Source organism: Ranitomeya imitator, chromosome 3 (assembly GCF_032444005.1).
Source record: "Ranitomeya imitator isolate aRanImi1 chromosome 3, aRanImi1.pri, whole genome shotgun sequence".
NCBI classification, from domain to species: Eukaryota; Metazoa; Chordata; class Amphibia; order Anura; family Dendrobatidae; genus Ranitomeya; species Ranitomeya imitator.
In genome coordinates this window covers 444,228,906-444,247,469 of record NC_091284.1, presented here as the reverse complement: position 1 = coordinate 444,247,469, position 18,564 = coordinate 444,228,906, and the positions used below count along the sequence as shown (strand labels likewise).

Below are 18,564 nucleotides of genomic sequence, written 5' to 3'. Positions count from 1 at the left end.
AAATAACCGCTACAGTACTTCAGACAATTAATACTAGAAGTGACACCAAATGTAGAGATAATATAAGTATAATATATTATACTATTAAAGTGTACAACAATAATAAATGAGTACGAAGGTATACCACTTTTAATAAACTAACAAACAAAGAATGAAGCATAAAGTCAGAGGTATATATGGTCCAAAACAGGTAGCAGAAACGTGTCCAGCTAGAAGAGTAAAGTCAGTTGCTGAGCATCCGGAGACTGATGGCCGCAAAACAGGAACCAAGGAGAGAAAGTAAGTACAGTAGTCCACAAAGATGGTAAGTATGAATAGGCCCAGGTCATGACCCCTATAGAAACAAAAATACAAATGGAAATAAAATAAATAAAACCACACTGATGGAAACAATTTTATTAAAAGCAGCCAGAATAAAAACAGCCGAAGAACAGCACTTAACATGAAATAGGTAATAGATGGACACCGCTAATTAAGCAGGTAGAAAGGGCACAAAACTATTGTGGTCATTAAGACCATGGGGTACAATGGTGTTGAGTCTATGCATTTACCTGGTTTCTTTTTGTGCCAAGAGCCTCTTACCGTTGCCTCCACGGGGGCCAATAAACACCCGGTCAATACCCCTAATCATCAATCCGGTGGGGTCACAGTTGTGAAGAGCCTTGAAATGACGTGGTATTGGCTTTAACTTATGAACATCATCCTCAGTGGATGCATTCCCAATATCAAGAACATGCTCACGCACCCTGCGGCGAAGTTCTCATGATGTCATACCCACGTATATGAGGCCACAAGGACATGTGGCGTGGAAAACGACTGCCTTAGTGGTGCAGGTGATAGTGTGGGTAATCTTGAAGGCCCTATCATTGGATGAGTTTAAAAACTCTACTGATTCACAAATGTTCTTGCAAGCCACACACTTGCTGCATCGGGTACACCCCCATTTCGGACCTCTCGAGCCAAAGATGTATTTTTGGCTTGGACCTTTATGATAACTGTGGACTAAGTGGTCCTTGAGATTCTGAGATCTCCTAAAAGTAACTGCTGGGGTATTGCCAATAAATTTGGAAATTGTCTCATCCAATTCTAGAATATGCCAATGTTTGGACATAGTGTTCTGGATCTCCTTGCTCCTGGAGTGATAATCCAAAACGCAACATACCTGATCTTATCCCACCACTTTCTTTTGTTGTAAGAGTTCATTCCTCCGGCTTCGAAACGCCCTCTGATATGACCGACAAATAGTCCTTTTTCCATAGCCTCTATCCTTGAATCGTTTCGAAAGGTCCGATGCCTGTTTTTCAAAGAAAGCATCATTTGAACAAATCGGGGTCTACCCGATGCGGCAAGTGTGTGGCTTGCAAGAACATTTGTGAATTAGTAGAGTTTTTAAACTCATCCAATGATAGGGCCTTCAAGATTACCCACACTATCACCTGCACCACTAAGGCAGTCGTTTACCATGCCACATGTCCTTGTGGCCTCATATACGTGGGTATGACATCACGAGAACTTCGCCGCAGGGTGCGTGAGCATGTTCTTGATATTGGGAATGCATCCACTGAGGATGATGTTCATAAGTTAAAGCCAATACCACGTCATTTCAAGGCTCTTCACAACTGTGACCCCACCGAATTGATGATTAGGGGTATTGACCGGGTGTTAATTTGCCCCTGTGGAGGCAACTGGAAGAGGCTTTTGGCACAAAAAGAAACCAGGTGGATACATAGACTCAACACCATTGTGCCCCATGGTCTTAATGACCACAATAGTTTTGTGCCCTTTCTACCTGCTTAATTAGTGGTGTCCATCTATTACCTATTTCATGTTAAGTGCTGTTCTTCAGATGTTTTTATTCTGGCTGTTTTTAATAAAATTGTTTCCATCAGTGTGGTTTTATTTATTTTATTTCCATTTGTATTTTTGTTTCTATAGGGGTCATGACCTGGGCCTATTCATACTTACCATCTTTGTGGACTACTGTACTTACTTTCTCTCCTTGGTTCCTGTTTTGCGGCTATCAGTCTCCGGATGCTCAGCAACTGACTTTACTCTTCTAGCTGGACACGTTTCTGCTACCTGTTTTGGACCATATATACCTCTGACTTTATGCTTCATTCTTTGTTTGTTAGTTTATTAAAAGTGGTATACCTTCGTACTCATTTATTATTGTTGTACACTTTAATAGTATAATATATTATACTTATATTATCTCTACATTTGGTGTCACTTCTAGTATTAATTGTCTGAAGTACTGTAGCGGTTATTTTGCACACACTTATTTATATAGTATATATTGTCTACACTATTGTATGCACTTTTATGCGTGTGGCCCTATGCCACCTTAATATTTGGATATTAATCTCATTTTTCCTTTTAGGTTTTTTTGCTAATTATTTTATATATCTTTTATTTTTATCTTTTTGACACTGATTGGTGGGTGTAGCTTTCATGTCCTGTAACATATGTGCCAGTCATTTTGTTAATCTCTGTGGATATTATATATTTTGTATATTTGTCCCTGCTCTGCTTATTTTTAGTCTTCTATTCTGGTGCCTTTATGTTGTGTTTTAATAATGGGCGTTATTCTTTACGCGTCGGCACCTGCGCCTCTGGCCTTACTATCCAGTGGTTTTGTTCTAGCAACAGGTGCTTACCTTGGGTGTGCGCATGTGTTGATTACGCATCCTTTTCTGCTGCCTGGTGCCCTTACGTTGCATTGTAGCTATGGCTGATAGGTCACTACGCGTCTGCGTTCTTTCCTTCATCCATCTTTTGTATTGTTTGTATTGTGCCGAGCTTTTGTTATATTTCCCTTTACCTATTTTTGTACTCTGGCGTTTTTTAAACAACATAGTATTGCTATGGTGGCGGTGTCATTGTGCGTCAGCGCCCGTCCCTGGGGTATTTACATTTGTCCCTCGGCCTTATTTATCATCATTTTTGTTGTGCTAACTGTTGTTTTTTCTTTGAATGCATGCGCTGTCCATACTATCTTTGTACTACCTGGGGTCATCGTGCTGTCTTGTAGCTATGGTCAGTATTACTACACTTTTATGCTGAGCTTTCGTTATGGCTCGTCTTGCTTATTTATATACTCTGGCTTTCTTTAAGCAACTCAGCTTTGCTATGGTGGCTTGGTCACTGTGCGTTTGTGCCCTTTCTCGGTTGATTTACATTTGTCTCTTGGCCTTACCTACCAGCATCTTTGTCGTAGCAACTACTGCATATCTTCTGTGTGCATGCGCTGTCTACGTTATCTTTCTGTTGCCTGGCGTCATCGCACTGTGTTGTAGCTACGGTTGGTATGCTACTACACGCATGCGCTCCTTTCAGTTATCCCTATACTTCCGGTTTGGTATGTACTGTTGTGGTTATTATTGCCATCCCTGTACATCGGCGCTTTCTAACCAACATATTATTGCTTCGGCGGCCGTGTCACTGTGCATTTGTGTCTGTCTTTGGTATGTCCTTATGTTTTTCTTGGCCTGGATCTTCAGTATCTTTGTTGTAACAACGGTTGCTCAGCCTTTGTACGCATGCGCCGACTACGCAATCTCCTGCTGCCTTTACTTTTGGTTTCACTTTGTCTTGACGCTTTCATAGTCACATCCGGTTCCTTCATGATACTACAACAGGTGCCGTTACTTCTGTTTATTGTCCCCCTTTGCTGACTGGTCATGACCATTATATAATCTAGATCTGGCCAGTACCCAACCACCCCTGGACGAAGCATTTCATTGCGAAACGCGCATCGGGTGTGGTGGTTCCCCGAGTTCCTCCTCTTGGTAACTGTACTTATATTTTATATCATTTGCAGTAATTTGGATATGTATTCTTAGGCTGGTTTACTTTATATTTGCACTTTATTGCGCTATTTTTAGGTGCTCCTTCCTATATCTATATATATGCCTATTTTTATATGGAGCTTTACCTATATATCTGCATATCACTGATATTTATATATACTTTGGTTTATATTTAGCCTGAAAAAATACATACCATGAGATACGGCCTTCCCAAAACCCTGTCTGATGACAAATGCACACTTAGCAGGATGCAGCAGGCCTCCACTAATAAAGGCTAGGGGCGGCACAGGTGCAAACTACTTGATAAAACCAACCACCCCAACCAAACATTGCAGGGGTTGGCTGCCTAGCAGAAAAAAATGCACATTGATATAACTCACATAGGACGCCAGTCACACTGATAGGTGCGGTGCACAGTGTCTGTATGCAACCTATTGATGACGCCCCTTGTATTAACAGGCGGGCTGCCCAGCACTAAAAAATGCAGCACACAGTGAAAGACGCCCCAGAAAAACCTAGCCAACATAAAGAGGCCTGGCCACATCCTGCAGAAAAGGATATGATATAGTGCAAAAAAATGCATGCATATGATAAATACATACACTATATGAGGTATTGGTTTAATATTTTGGCCAAAATAAAGTAAGCCCGCAACCCAACATCAAGGGTCCCCATAATATTTAGCCTGCCATTTTTATCGTATTACTGTTGACCTTAAAGACCTTGCCGTTTTTTGCAATTCTGACCAGTGTCCCTTTATGAGGTAATAACTCGGGAACGCTTCAACGGATCCTAGCAGTTCTGAGATTGTTTTTTTGTGACATATTGGGCTTTATGTTAGTGGTAAATTTAGGTCAATAAATTCTGTGTTTATTTGTGATAAAAACGGAAATTTGGCGAAAATTTTGAAAATTTCGCAATTTTCACATTTTTAATTTTTATTCTGTTAAACCAGAGAGTTATGTGACACAAAATAGTTAATAAATAACATTTCCCACACGTCTACTTTACATCAGCACAATTTTGGAAATAACATTTTTTTTTTGCTAGGAAGTTATAAGGGTTAAAATTTGACCAGCGATTTCTCATTTTTACAACGAAATTTACAAAACCATTTTTTTTAGGGACTACCTCTCATTTGAGGGGTCTATATGGCTGAAAATACCCAAAAGTGACACCGTTCTAAAAACTGCACCCCTCAAGGTGCACAAAACCACATTCCAGAAGTTTATTAACCCTTCAGGTGCTTCACAGCAGCAGAAGCAACATGGAAGGAAAAAATGAACATTTAACTTTTTAGTCACAAAAATGATCTTTCAATTTTTTTATTTTCCCAATGGTAAAAAGAAAAACTGAACCACGAAAGTTGTTGCCAATTTGTCCTGAGTACGCTGATACCTCATATGTGGGGGTAAACCACTGTTTGGGCGCACGGCAGGGCTTGGAAGGGAAGGAGCGCCATTTGACTTTTTGAATGAAAAATTGGCTGCACTCTTTAGCGGACACCATGTCACGTTTGGAGAGACCCTGTGTGCTTAAACATTGGAGCTCCCCCACAAGTGACTCCATTTTGGAAACTGGACCCCCCAAGGAACTTATCTAGATGCCTAGTGAGCACTTTAAACCCTCAGGTGCTTCACAAATTGATCCGTAAAAATGAAAAAGTACTTTTTTTTCACAAAAAATTTCTTTTCGCCTCAATTTTTTCATTTTCACATGGGCAATAGGATAAAATGGATCCTAAAATTTGTTGAGCAATTTCTCCCGAGTAGGAAGGGAAGGCGCGCCTTTTGACTTTTTGAATGGAAAATTAGCTCCACTTGTTAGCAGACACCATGTCGCATTTGGAGCGCCCCTGTGTGCCTATGCAATGGAGCTCCCCCACAAGTGACCCCATTTTGGAAACTAGACCCCCCAAGGAACTTATCTAGATGCATACTGAGCACTTTAAACCCCCAGGTGCTTCACATTTATAATGCAGAGCCATGAAAATAAAAAATTATTTTTCTTTTCTCAAAAATGATTTTTTTAGCCTGGAATTTCCTATTTTGCCAATGGTAATAGGAGAAATTGGACCACAAATGTTGTTGTCCAGTTTGTCCTGAGTACGCAGATACCCCATATGTGGGGGTAAACCACTGTTTGGGTGCACGGCAGGGCTCAGAAGGGAAGGCACGCCATTTGGCTTTTTAAATGGAAAATTAGCTCCAATCATTAGCGGACACCATGTCGCGTTTGGAGAGCCTCTGTGTGCTTAAACATTGGAGATCCCCCACACATGACCCCATTTTGGAAACTAGACCCCCAAAGGAACTAATCTAGATGTGTGGTGAGAACTTTGAACCCTCAAGTGCTTCACAGAAGTTTATAACGCAGAGCCATGAAAAAAAAAAATATATATTTTCTCAAAAATGATTTTTTAGCCCGCAATTTTTTATTTTCCCAAGGGTAACAGGAGAAATTTGACCCCAAAAGTTGTTGTCCAGTTTCTCCTGAGTACGCTGATACCCCATATGTGGGGGTAAACCACTGTTTAGGCACATGCTGGGGCTCGGAAGTGAAGTAGTGACGTTTTGAAATGCAGACTTTGATGGAATGCTCTGCGGGCGTCACGTTGCGTTTGCAGAGCCCCTGATGTGGCTAAACAGTAGAAACCCCCCACAAGTGACCCCATTTTGGAAACTAGACCCCGAAAGGAACTTATCTAGATGTGAGGTGAGCACTTTGAACCCCCAAGTGCTTCACAGAAGTTCATAACACAGAGCAGTGAAAATAATAAATACGTTTTCTTTCCTCAAAAATAATTTTTTAGCCCAGAATTTTTTAATTTTCCCAAGGGTAACAGGAGAAATTTGACCCCAATATTTGTTGTCCAGTTTCTCCTGAGTACGGTGATACCCCATATGTGGGAGTAAACTATTATTTGGGCACTTGCCGGGGCTCGGAAGTGAAGTAGTGACGTTTTGAAATACAGACTTTGATGGAATCCTCTACGGGCGTCACGTTGCGTTTGCAGAGCCCCTGATGTGACTAAACAGTAGAAACCCCCCACAAGTGACCCCATTTCGGAAACTAGACCCCGAAATGAAATTATCTAGATATGTGGTGAGCACTTTCAACCCCCAAGTGCTTCACAGAAGTTTATAACGCAGAGCCGTGAAAATAATAAATACGTTTTCTTTCCTCAAAAATGATTTTTTAGCCCAGAATTTTTTATTTTCCCAAGGGTTACAGGAGAAATTGGATCACAAAATTTGTTGTCCAGTTTCTCCTGAGTAAGCTGATACCCCATGTGTGGGGGTAAACCACTGTTTGGGTACACGTGGGGGCTCAGAAGGGAAGTAGTGACTTTTGAAATGCAGACTTTGATGGAATGGTCTGCGGGCGTCACGTTGCGTTTGCAGAGCCCCTGGTGTGCCTAAACAGTAGAAACCCCCCACAAGTGACCCCATTTTGGAAACTAGACCCCCAAAGGAACTTATCTAGATATGTGGTGAGCACTTTGAACCCCCAAGTGCTTCACAGACGTTTACAACGCAGAGCCGTGAAAATAAAAAATCATTTTTCTTTCCTCAAAAATGATGTTTTAGCAAGCAATTTTTTATTTTCTCAAGGGTAACAGAAGAAATTGGACCCCAGTAATTGTTGCGCAGTTTGTCCTGAGTATGCTGGTACCCCATATGTGGGGGTAAACCACTGTTTGGGCACACGTCGGGGCTCGGAAGTGAGGGAGCACCATTTGACTTTTTGAATACAAGATTGGCTGGAATCAATGGTGGCGCCATGTTGCGTTTGGAGACCCCCTGATGTGCCTAAACAGTGGAAACCCCTCAATTCTAACTCCAACACACCCCTAAACCTTATCCCAACTGTAGCCGTAACCCTAATCACAACCCTAACCCCAACACACCCCTAACCCCAACACACCCCTATCCCCAACACACCCCTAACCCTAACCCCAACACACCCCTAACCACAACCCTAACCCTAAGGCTATGTGCCAAAGTTGCGGATTCGTATGAGATTTTTCAGCACCATTTTTGAAAAATCTGCGGGTAAAAGGCACTGCGTTTTACCTGCGGATTTACCGCGGATTGCCAGTGTTTTTTGTGCGGATTTCACCTGCGGATTCCTATTGAGGAACAGGTGTAAAACGCTGCGGAATCCGCACAAAGAATTGACATGCTGCGGAAAATACAGCGCAGCGTTCCCGCGCGGTATTTTCTGCACCATGGGCACAGCGGATTTGGTTTTCCATATGTTTACATGGTACTGTAAACCTGATGGAACACTGACGGATCCGCAGCCAAATCCGCACCGTGTGCACATAGCCTAATTCTAAAGGTATGTGCACACGCTGCGGAAAACGCTGCGGATCCGCAGCAGTTTCCCATGAGTTTACAGTTCAATGTAAACCTATGGGAACCAAAAATTGCTGTACACATGCTGCAGAAAAACTGCACGGAAACGCAGCGGTTTACATTCCGCAGCATGTCACTTCTTTCTGCGGATTCCGCAGCGGTTTTACAACTGCTCCAATAGAAAATCGCATTTGTAAAACCGCAGTGAAATGCGCAGAAAAACCGCGGTAAATCCGCAATAAATCTACAGGGGTTTAGCACTGCGAGTTTATCAAATCCTCTGCGGAAAAATCCGCAGAGGACCAGAATACGTGTGCACATCCCGAACCCTAACCCTACCCCTAACCCTACCCCTAACCCTAACCCTACCCCTAACCCTACCTCTAACCCTACCCCTAACCCTAACCCTACCCCTAACCCTACCCCTACTTCTTACCCCAACCTTAGTGGAAAAAAAAAAAATTCTTTATTTTTTTATTGTCCCTACCTATGGGGGTGACAAAGGGGGAGGTCATTTACTATTTTTTTTATTTTGATCACTGAGATAGGTTATATCTCAGTGATCAAAATGCACTCTGGAACGAATCTGCCGGACGGCAGATTCGGCGGGCGCACTGCATATGCGCCCGCCATTTTGGAAGATGGCGGCGCCCAGGAAAGAAGACGGACGGACCCCGGGAGGCTAGGTAAGTATAAGAGGGGGGGGGAGATCAGGGCACGGGGGGGTGGGCGTCGGAGCACGGGGGGGTGGATCTGAGCATGGGGGGGGTGGATCGGAACACGGGGGGTGGATTGGAGCACGGGGTGGGGGATCGCTGTGCGGGGGGGGGGGGGGTGGATCGGAGCACGGGGCGGGGATCGCTGTGCGGGGGGGGGATCGGAGTGCGGGGGGGTTTGATTGGAGCACGGGGGGTGTGATTGGAGCACGGGGAGAGCGGACAGGAGGACGGGGGAGCGGAGCACAGGAAGGAGGGGAGCGGACCACAGATCGGGGGGGCTGGGGAGGCGATCGGTGGGGTGGGGTGGGTGCACATAAGTGTTTCCAGCCATGGCCGATGATATTGCAGCATCGGCCATGGCTGGATTGTAATATTTCACCAGTTTTTTAGGTGAAATATTACAAATCGCTCTGATTGGCAGTTTCACTTTCAACAGCCAATCAGAGCGATCGTAGCCACAGGGGGGTGAAGCCACCCCCCCTGGGCTAAACTACCACTCCCCCTGTCCCTGCAGATCGGGTGAAATGGGAGTTAACCCTTTCACCCGATCTGCAGGGACGCGATCTTTCCATGACGCATATGCTGCGTCATGGGTCGGAATGGCACCGACTTTCATGACGCAGCGTATGTGTCAAAGGTCGGGAAGGGGTTAATGTGTATTTCAATAAAGATTATATATGCCTTTACTTTTTGGTCGTTTTGTGAAGGTTTTTTTCGTTACTGTCCGTCGCATTGACTCTTTTCACCGTAAGTTCATTATAACCACTCCAACTCAATATCGGTACGATGGGTTATACTATCCACGCAATGTTTCATCTCTATACAAAGGGAAAATCGCAATAGGAATTATGATAACAGTATCTATCCCCCGGGACCTCCAGAGGCAAAGATATTCTGAAAGTTGGGGATCTCATACATTTCTAAAAGGCCTAGCACATTCCCGGCCAGTCCCCATATGAGCTCACCAAGGGCAGGTATGTGGGCGTATCCTTGAGATAATAAAAATTAGTTTTGGTGTCTATCATTATTCAGTCAGGAAGACAGTCTCTTCCCTATGAGTGGTCCACTTTCCTAATCAGAGCGTTTGCATCCATAAATATAAGAGCTATTCTTGCAACATCAGGTTTAGTACTTCTCTTTTATTATTCCTTTTTATTTCATGTACCGGTAATTGTATAAACAGTATTGTATTGTTCCCATTTGGTATAATCTTTGGCTGGTCCGACTAACTAAAGCAATTGTTACCATCCACCTCTCGTGTCTCCCCTTTTCCTCATAGTCTGTAAGTTTGCGAGCAGGGCCCTCATTCCTCCTGGTATCTGTTTTGAACTGTATTTCTGTTATGCTGTAATGTCTATTGTCTGTACAAGTCCCCTCTATAATTTGTAAAGCGCTGAGGAATATGTTGGCGCTATATAAATAAAAATTATTATTATTATTATATTATCTTTGTATATTTTTTTTATAAATATACACTGCCTACCTCCCGGATTAAATATACAAAATTTAATAGAGCTGTTTCTCTTGCTCTGTAAAGTGCACCTTTGAAGCCACGCGCTACCTGTAATGGGTGTTCAATTAAACGATTGGTAATGGCAGCTAGTAATTCTTTAAGTTATTGTGCAGTTGACAGTGTGGTAGCGGCCTTGTCCATCACTCAGTCAATTGTCCTGACGATTGGAGGCAGCGGAGTTGCCTCCTCTGACAAAGTGGCGACAGCAGTGGAATTTGCGCGGCGCCTGGCTGTTATTCTTGACAACTGTTGACAGTGGTGGTTTCTGTGCAATCTCTCCAGTATTATTCATGACAATTGGAGTTTGACTTTCTGACTCTGCAGCCCTGCTACTTACTGGAACTGTCCTGCCGCTACTCATTCCTCCTTCCTCCATTGAATCCATGCTCAGATGAAGAGCTTGGGTGTGATAACTGCTATATGAAATTATCTTATATTACTGAGTAGTCATCTTTCTTTATACTCTGAATACCATCAGGAAAGCACACGTCAGTGTCTAGGAAACAGGAGGTACTTGACTATAAGGCCTCGTTCACACCTTCAGTATTTGGTCAGTATTTTACCTCAGTATCTCTAAGCCAAAACCAGGAGTTGGTGAGAAAATCAAGAAGTGGTGACGTGTTGCTATTATACTTTTCCTCTCCTGGTTTTGTCTTACAAATACTGATGTAAATTACTGACCAAATGTTGAATGAGTGAACATGGCCTAATGTGATAAAGTATTGCGACATATCAATAATATACATCACACTTATACTGATTTTTTTTTCTTTTTTTTTAGTTCCTCTCACAAATAATGGTATTCTTAATTAATTTTGTGAGTTCCATATTTTGTGGTCATTTGGGCAAGATTGAACTAGATTCTGTTACACTCGCTGTTGCGGTAAGTATTATTAATATAGCTTAATGTGTTAGTTTGCCATCTGAGCTATGGAGATGGAACTGCGGGCTCTGAGGTTAGATGCGCTGCAAATTTGTGGAGATAATATGACCCATGCAAGACATCTCTACTTTTGTTAGTGCCCCCTCTCTCTAGCTCTCTATTCAGCTCCTCCCTTCAGCCCCCCTTCCTTATTTATAGACTTCTATAGGCTGCATATAACCTGATACCTCAGTAAATAGAGAGGCCATCTTGAATGTTGTTTGTTTGTACTATTGACAGTGACCATTTAAATGTATTGTTTAAAGGACTAAATTTGCTTTCATTCTGGACCTCAGTATAGAACATTAATCTGCCATTATGTTTAATTGTGTATCATCATTTAACAGGTTATAAATGTGACCGGTATATCCGTGGGCGCCGGTTTAGCCTCTGCTTGCGATACCCTCATGTCTCAGGTATGTTCGACAGATCCATAGCCGCGGTGTAGGTAAAAAATGATTTTGATGGGTAGGTCTGTCTCAACCGACTGTCTCATAATAATAAACCAGTACTATAAACTGTGATGTCAAGAAGCTTATTGTCTACTAGATGGCAGCCCGATTCTAAAGAATCGGGAGTCTAGAATCCATATATACTTTATTTATTCAAATGTAAGAATAATACAATTAATAAATAATAGTAAGAAAGAACAAAAATAATAGGCAGTATATGGAGAAAACACCAAACAAAAGTTCAAAATTGGTGTGAAAATGTCACTGAACCACTTCACAACTAAATATATATAGTTTTGGTAAATGGTATTATCATTTTTTTGACGAAATTCGGCAGGAGCTTGAAGAGCAACGTCACTGGGCCCGCCTCCACGCAGTAGAAACTTGCTGTGAGGTAAAAATTCAAAAATCACACCAAAATGGCGGGCGGAGTGTGTCACAGTACGGCACGTTTCTGATTGGTCGCTCGCAGCAGGCGGCAACCAATCAGACACTGGACACTGTTGACGTCACTTATCTCCGGACATTAGCTCCGGACATTAGCTCCGGACAGGAAGTTGGCACAAATTGCAGGAAGTAGTATTCTAGGCAATTATATATTAGATTGGCTTATTATAGTACTAGATGGCAGCCCGATTCTAAAGAATCGGGAGTCTAGAATCCATATATACTTTATTTATTCAAATGTAAGAATAATACAATCTAATATATAATTGCCTAGAATACTACTTCCTGCAATTTGTGCCAACTTCCGTGGCTTTGTCCGGAGCTAATGTCCGGAGCTAATGTCCGGAGCTAATGTCCGGAGATAAGTGACGTCAACAGTGTCCAGTGTCTGATTGGTTGCCGCCTGCTGCGAGCGACCAATCAGAAACGTGCCGTACTGTGACACACTCCGCCCGCCATTTTGGTGTGATTTTTGAATTTTTACCTCACAGCAAGTTTCTACTGCGTGGAGGCGGGCCCAGTGACGTTGCTCTTCAAGCTCCTGCCGAATTTCGTCAAAAAAATGATAATACCATTTACCAAAACTATATATATTTAGTTGTGAAGTGGTTCAGTGACATTTTCACACCAATTTTGCAATTTGGTTTGGTGTTTTCTCCATATACTGCCTATTATTTTTGTTCTTTCTTACTATTATTTATTAATTGTATTATTCTTACATTTGAATAAATAAAGTATATATGGATTCTAGACTCCCGATTCTTTAGAATCGGGCTGCCATCTAGTCTAATATATAATTGCCTAGAATACTACTTCCTGCAATTTGTGCCAACTTCCGTGGCTTTGTCCGGAGCTAATGTCCGGAGCTAATGTCCGGAGCTAATGTCCGGAGATAAGTGACGTCAACAGTGTCCAGTGTCTGATTGGTTGCCGCCTGCTGCGAGCGACCAATCAGAAACGTGCAGTACTGTGACACACTCCGCCCGCCATTTTGGTGTGATTTTTGAATTTTTACCTCACAGCAAGTTTCTACTGCGTGGAGGCGGGCCCAGTGACGTTGCTCTTCAAGCTCCTGCCGAATTTCGTCAAAAAAATGATAATACCATTTACCAAAACTATATATATTTAGTTGTGAAGTGGTTCAGTGACATTTTCACACCAATTTTGCAATTTGGTTTGGTGTTTTCTCCATATACTGCCTATTATTTTTGTTCTTTCTTACTATTATTTATTAATTGTATTATTCTTACATTTGAATAAATAAAGTATATATGGATTCTAGACTCCCGATTCTTTAGAATCGGGCTGCCATCTAGTCTAATATATAATTGCCTAGAATACTACTTCCTGCAATTTGTGCCAACTTCCGTGGCTTTGTCCGGAGCTAATGTCCGGAGCTAATGTCCAGAGCTAATGTCCGGAGATAAGTGACGTCAACAGTGTCCAGTGTCTGATTGGTTGCCGCCTGCTGCGAGCGACCAATCAGAAACGTGCCGTACTGTGACACACTCCGCCCGCCATTTTGGTGTGATTTTTGAATTTTTACCTCACAGCAAGTTTCTACTGCGTGGAGGCGGGCCCAGTGACGTTGCTCTTCAAGCTCCTGCCGAATTTCGTCAAAAAAATGATAATACCATTTACCAAAACTATATATATTTAGTTGTGAAGTGGTTCAGTGACATTTTCACACCAATTTTGAACTTTTGTTTGGTGTTTTCTCCATATACTGCCTATTATTTTTGTTCTTTCTTACTATTATTTATTAATTGTATTATTCTTACATTTGAATAAATAAAGTATATATGGATTCTAGACTCCCGATTCTTTAGAATCGGGCTGCCATCTAGTTAATAAATAATAGTAAGAAAGAACAAAAAATGGCTGCACTCACCAGCTCTTGACAATTCTTGTTAGCTCTGTGTCATTAGTATCCTTACTATTAGAGCTCATGTTGGCTAAGCTAAACAGCTTTAAGCGTGGTGGTGGCAAACAACAGGTTAATAAGAGGCAGTGTCAGGTAGTAGGAAAATAGCCAGTTAATAATAGGCAATAGTTCTTTGCAGGAATGCAGATATTAATAAATAGGCAGTTTATATTGCAGAGAAATTGCTGGGCAATAATGGACAATGTCCTTATGTGGCAAATAATAGAGCAATATACCCAATGTGGCAAAGAAGAGGTTAATAAACGGCAGTCTCTCAGTATAACAGTCAGTGAATAATAGGCAGTATATGGAGAAAACACCAAACAAAAGTTCAAAATTGGTGTGAAAATGTCACTGAACCACTTCACAACTAAATATATATAGTTTTGGTAAATGGTATTATCATTTTTTTGACGAAATTCGGCAGGAGCTTGAAGAGCAACGTCACTGGGCCCGCCTCCACGCAGCAGAAACTTGCTGTGAGGTAAAAATTCAAAAATCACACCAAAATGGCGGGCGGAGTGTGTCACAGTACGGCACGTTTCTGATTGGTCGCTCGCAGCAGGCGGCAACCAATCAGACACTGGACACTGTTGACGTCACTTATCTCCGGACATTAGCTCCGGACATTAGCTCCGGACATTAGCTCCGGACAAAGCCACGGAAGTTGGCACAAATTGCAGGAAGTAGTATTCTAGGCAATTATATATTAGATTTGCTTCTGTGTCCAGTAAAATATTAGGTTATGTTCAATCAGTACTTTTGTTCATGGTGGCTTTCCACTGGAAAACCGTAGATTGCTGGCAGGAAAAACTCTGAGTACGGTACATTAAGCTCATTTTTATACACCTTTGATGAATTCAATGAGATGGTTATAAAACTCCTGCAAAACCACTACTTAAAGAATTGACATCCTCCCTTTAAAAAAAAAATGCACTGCAGCCTAAGAGGTGCAAGGAAAAAACACATAATGCGAATATTTTGAAAAATCTTTTTTATTTTGCTTTTACTGTAAAATGCTGCGTTTTTTCCCTCATGAGAATAGCACAAATAAAAAGCAGCTATAACGCGGCGTGTGAACAAGTCCTTAATATTCCTAATTTCATCGTCTGAGCCATGTACCAGTAGAATTGCTTGTAGAATCATTCTGTTTGTTAAAATGTTAAAGTCAGCAACATATTTATATAAATGTACAATTTTCGTCTATAATTTAAAATGTGCCCGGAGCTAAAAAGCTACCGTATTTATTTTTTTATTTTAGTGTATAATGCAAAAACGTACAGCTTTTTAAAACACTGTTAAAATTCCTCCTGTTACCATTTCTGTATGTTGTCAGTGAACAGAAACTTGTGTATATTCACGCATCTAAAATCTGTCTTTACGAAGTCCTGCTCATATATTAGGGTAGGTGCACACACTGCGGATTTTGCTGCGGATTCGCAGCAGTTTTCCATGCGGTTTACAGTACCATGTAAACCTATGGAAAACCAAATCCGCAGTGCACATGTTGCGGAAAAAATGCGGTTTATTTTCCGCAGCATGTCAATTCTTTATGCGGATTTTGCAGAGTTAGACACCTATTCCTTTATAGGAATCCACAGGTGTAAAAACACAGGCAAAATCCGCGGTAAATCTGCAGGTAAAACGCAGGATGTTTTACTTGCGGATTTTTCAGAATCCACGCAGTGAAATCCGCAACGTTTGCACATATCCTTAGAAAGTTTGTTTCATGTATCTGCTATTTTGGTCTCCAAGCTATTACCTTCTCATGTGTGATCAGCACTAACTCAGATCAGTTTTAAATGTAGGTGACAAGTGTTTTTTAAATGTAGGTGACAAAGTACTGCAGTGCGCAGGCGCCGGGCCTCTGACCTTTCCGGCGCCTGCACACTGCAGTACTATCCTCTGCCCTCAACAGGGCAGAGCAAAGTACGCCTGCGCCGGAGCCGTGGCTGAAGATCAGAAGAGGACGTCTTGTAATGAAGATGGGAGGCGCCGCAGCGGACCAGAAACGCCCATCCGACCTCACCAGCAGCGGGACCGCCCCTGGGTGAGTATAATATAACGTCTTTTTCTCCTCTTTCAGGTAACATCGGGGGTTTATCTACAGCATTACAGAATGCTGTAGATAAGCCCCTGATGCCGGTGGGCTTACCTCACCCGCGATTTTCGGGGTGACAGGTTCCCTTTAATAGCCTGGAGAGGGTCCACGGTGATTGGCCCCCCATGGCTAAAAACATCTGCCCCCAGCCACCCCAGAAAAGGCACATCTGGAAGATGCGCCTATTCTAGCACTTAGCCTCTCCCTTCCCACTCCCCTGTAGCGGTGGGATATGGGGTAATGATGGCTTAATGTCACCTTACAATAGCAAGGTGACATTAACCCTTCATTACCCCATATCCCACCACTACAGGGGAGTGGGAAGAGAGAGGTTAAGTGCCAGAATAGGCGCATCTTCCAGATGTGCCTTTTCTGGGGTGGCTGGGGGCAGATGTTTTTAGCCAGGGGGGGCCAATCATGGGAACTCATTACTTTGCTCTGACGCCGGATGTGATGCGGGGGCTTGGGTGTCTCCGCCTCCATGCGCCCATGAGACACGGCTGTGTGGGATTATTTTCATCATCGGCGATTGGATATCAGCCTGGGAACAGGCTATATAAACTTATGGTTTGGCACTATCACACACTGCCCCCTGAGGAAGCAGTGAAACGCGCGTTGGGGTATCGGAGCAGTGCGCCATTTCTGTCATAATGGGTGAGACCTTACTTTCTCCAGCCTCTCTCCTCCGGTGACTTTTTGCATATACCCTATCTTCATTATGGGTCTTATATCTATTCCACATATGGAGTTATGGAGTCTGGTGTTATATATCTGCAGCTCACCCACTGATGTATATGGGTCTCATTGGGTTACTTATAATTATGATACTGTGGTCTAGGCACATGTAGTATTGTGGCTATATATTTGGGAACCCTTTCAATTATAGACAGTTTTGGCCCTGCCTGTATGCATTGTCGCATTAATCACCTGTCCTTATTTATATGTTTATTTTTTGTATATGTTTCTGTGTTAATGTTTCAATAAAATTTTGTAATTTTTTATGAAGATTTCTCATGGTATATGTTACATATTTGTATAGGTAATTATACTTGGGATTTTCTTGGCTCCTTGTTTTTTTCGTATGATTAAAAAAAAAAAAAAAAAAAAATATATATATATATATATATATATATATATATATATATATATATATATATAGTGTTTTTACGATTATTTGAGCCCATGGATCCATTATCCCTATATTAAGGGTCACCAATCTAACTCAAGAAGAGGTGCGAAATCGGCTAAATAAGATTAAAATAGATAAATCTCCGGGTCCGGATGGCATACACCCACGAGTACTAAGAGAACTAAGTAATGTAATAGATAAACCATTATTTCTTATTTTTAGTGACTCTATAGCGACAGGGTCTGTTCCGCAGGACTGGCGCATAGCAAATGTGGTGCCAATATTCAAAAAGGGCTCTAAAAGTGAACCTGGAAATTATAGGCCAGTAAGTCTAACCTCTATTGTTGGTAAAATATTTGAAGGGTTTCTGAGGGATGTTATTCTGGATTATCTCAATGAGAATAACTGTTTAACTCCATATCAGCATGGGTTTATGAGAAATCGCTCCTGTCAAACCAATCTAATCAGTTTTTATGAAGAGGTAAGCTATAGGCTGGACCACGGTGAGTCATTGGACGTGGTATATCTCGATTTTTCCAAAGCGTTTGATACCGTGCCGCACAAGAGGTTGGTACACAAAATGAGAATGCTTGGTCTGGGGGAAAATGTGTGTAAATGGGTTAGTAACTGGCTTAGTGATAGAAAGCAGAGGGTGGTTATAAATGGTATAGTCTCTAACTGGGTCGCTGTGACCAGTGGGGTACCGCAGGGGTCGGTATTGGGACCTGTTCTCTTCAACATATTCATTAATGATCTGGTAGAAGGTTTACACAGTAAAATATCGATATTTGCAGATGATACAAAACTATGTAAAGCAGTTAATACAAGAGAAGATAGTATTCTGCTACAGATGGATCTGGATAAGTTGGAAACTTGGGCTGAAAGGTGGCAGATGAGGTTTAACAATGATAAATGTAAGGTTATACACATGGGAAGAGGGAATCAATATCACCATTACACACTGAACGGGAAACCACTGGGTAAATCTGACAGGGAGAAGGACTTGGGGATCCTAGTTAATGATAAACTTACCTGGAGCAGCCAGTGCCAGGCAGCAGCTGCCAAGGCAAACAGGATCATGGGGTGCATTAAAAGAGGTCTGGATACACATGATGAGAGCATTATACTGCCTCTGTACAAATCCCTAGTTAGACCGCACATGGAGTACTGTGTCCAGTTTTGGGCAC

General features: G+C 42.1%; 1 protein-coding gene across 1 annotated transcript in view; it reads left to right on the top strand.

Annotated features, from left to right (window-relative positions):
- The window catches only part of LOC138670216 (multidrug and toxin extrusion protein 2-like), a 233,364-nt gene that overhangs the window by 35,745 nt on the left and 179,055 nt on the right, over positions 1–18,564 (top strand). Inside the window, exons 2-3 of the mRNA XM_069757363.1 lie at positions 11,184–11,285; positions 11,672–11,740. Coding sequence (XP_069613464.1) covers positions 11,184–11,285; positions 11,672–11,740 — 171 coding nt within the window. The remainder of the gene's footprint in view (positions 1–11,183; positions 11,286–11,671; positions 11,741–18,564) is intronic.